General features: G+C 51.8%; 1 protein-coding gene across 1 annotated transcript in view; it reads right to left on the reverse strand.

Moving 5' to 3' along the window:
- LOC102044945 (TGF-beta receptor type-2-like) overlaps positions 1 to 1490 on the reverse strand; it is a 30342-nt gene that overhangs the window by 9066 nt on the left and 19786 nt on the right. The window contains 1 exon segment of the mRNA XM_031056234.1: positions 464 to 666. Coding sequence (XP_030912094.1) covers positions 464 to 666 — 203 coding nt within the window.

Genomic DNA, 1490 nt, shown 5'->3' on the forward strand with positions numbered 1-1490 from the left:
CCTGTGTGCCCAGCCCTGCACCCCAGCATCTCCATCTCTCTGGGTTACAGCCATGGGGGATGCCAGCAGTTCCTGTGGGTGTGTTCTGGGGTGGGATTTGCTCCAAAGTGATTTATTTAAAGCTTCAGAGCTTTTCACTCACATTATGTTCCCCAGCTCCTGGGTTCCCCAGTTGATTCAACCTGTTTTGAAGGCACAGCCCACTGAGAGTTATGGTGGATTTTCCATCCTGATGTTTCAGACAAAGGCTGGAGGTATTGCTGCAAGGAATGCTTTGGCCACAGGCAAAGTGCTGGGCTCAGTAAAGGGGTAGAGATTTTAACTGGCTTTTACATGGGAGGTCAAAGGAGATGGCAAAAGAGCCTCTTCTGCCATTGCATGTCCTACTCCACAGGAAATGCAAGGGATTTGTCATTGGTGCTGGGTGCTGCTCCCCCATAACGACATTAACAAAAGCGCTCACCATTGGTGTGGTTTTCAAAGATGAGTTTGTCGTTGCACTCCTGCTCATCCACGCAGCCACAGATGTAGATGATGCTGTCCTCGCTGGGCTGGTGGCTCATGATGCAGCGGGAGGTGTTGTAGTTGGGCACCATGAGGTTCTCGATGGGGCGCTGGGGGTTGTGGCACAGCGTGCTGATCCTGATGCTCTCATTGTCCTGTCTCCTGCATGTGACAAATGAACCAACACAGCATTAGCCTGGCAGCTTGGCCCTTGTGCCACCTGTGTGTCACCTTAAACTTGGTCCTAAGATCATTTCTTTCAAGCTGTGCAGGGAATGACTCCTTGCAGTGGCTGTGGTATAATTCTACTTACATGTACTTATAGGAGCAGTGATGGGCATGACTGGCCCTGCACAGGCTACAGCATTGCAGCTACTCCTGGGTGCATCCAAAGAAATGACAACCATTCATTACTTTTCCAGGAGCAGCCTCTGCCTCCTGACCTGGTGGCGCGAAGCAGGAGGATGAAGGTATGGGGAGATTTCACAATGTCTTTGAGGTCAGCTGGGAAATCAGACATAACAGCCAAGGAAAGAACCTAAATTTGTCACCCTCTCCCTGGTGAAGTCCCCCAGTTTCAGCAGCACTCCCCACATTTTTTTGTGGCTACCAGGTAATTTGACAAAGGAGCTCCCAGGTGAAGAGTCCTAGGAGGGTGAGATCCTTTCTGCTAAGGCTGGGCCCCTGCAGGACATGAACGTGAGGCCAAAGCTGCTGCTGTGATTGAGATACCCACTCAGGACAAGTTTGGATGATCCACATATGCCTCTGCAAGTGTGCAGCAAGCAGTAAGGCTGGCCTGGAGGTGAGCCCTGCCTGCAGGGATCTTATTCCCTGGCTGAATCTTAGAATGGGATGGGAGGTGCTGGGAGGGCTTGGCAGGGTATTTGTGGCTGTGTAGCTGCCTCACCCCATCCAATGCACGTTGCAGGATGCAGCTCCATCCTGTGCAGTGGGATTTCTTCCCTGGCATGGGGATTCCTGCT

This window comes from Geospiza fortis, unplaced genomic scaffold (assembly GCF_000277835.1).
Source record: "Geospiza fortis unplaced genomic scaffold, GeoFor_1.0 scaffold112, whole genome shotgun sequence".
NCBI classification, from domain to species: domain Eukaryota; kingdom Metazoa; phylum Chordata; class Aves; order Passeriformes; family Thraupidae; genus Geospiza; species Geospiza fortis.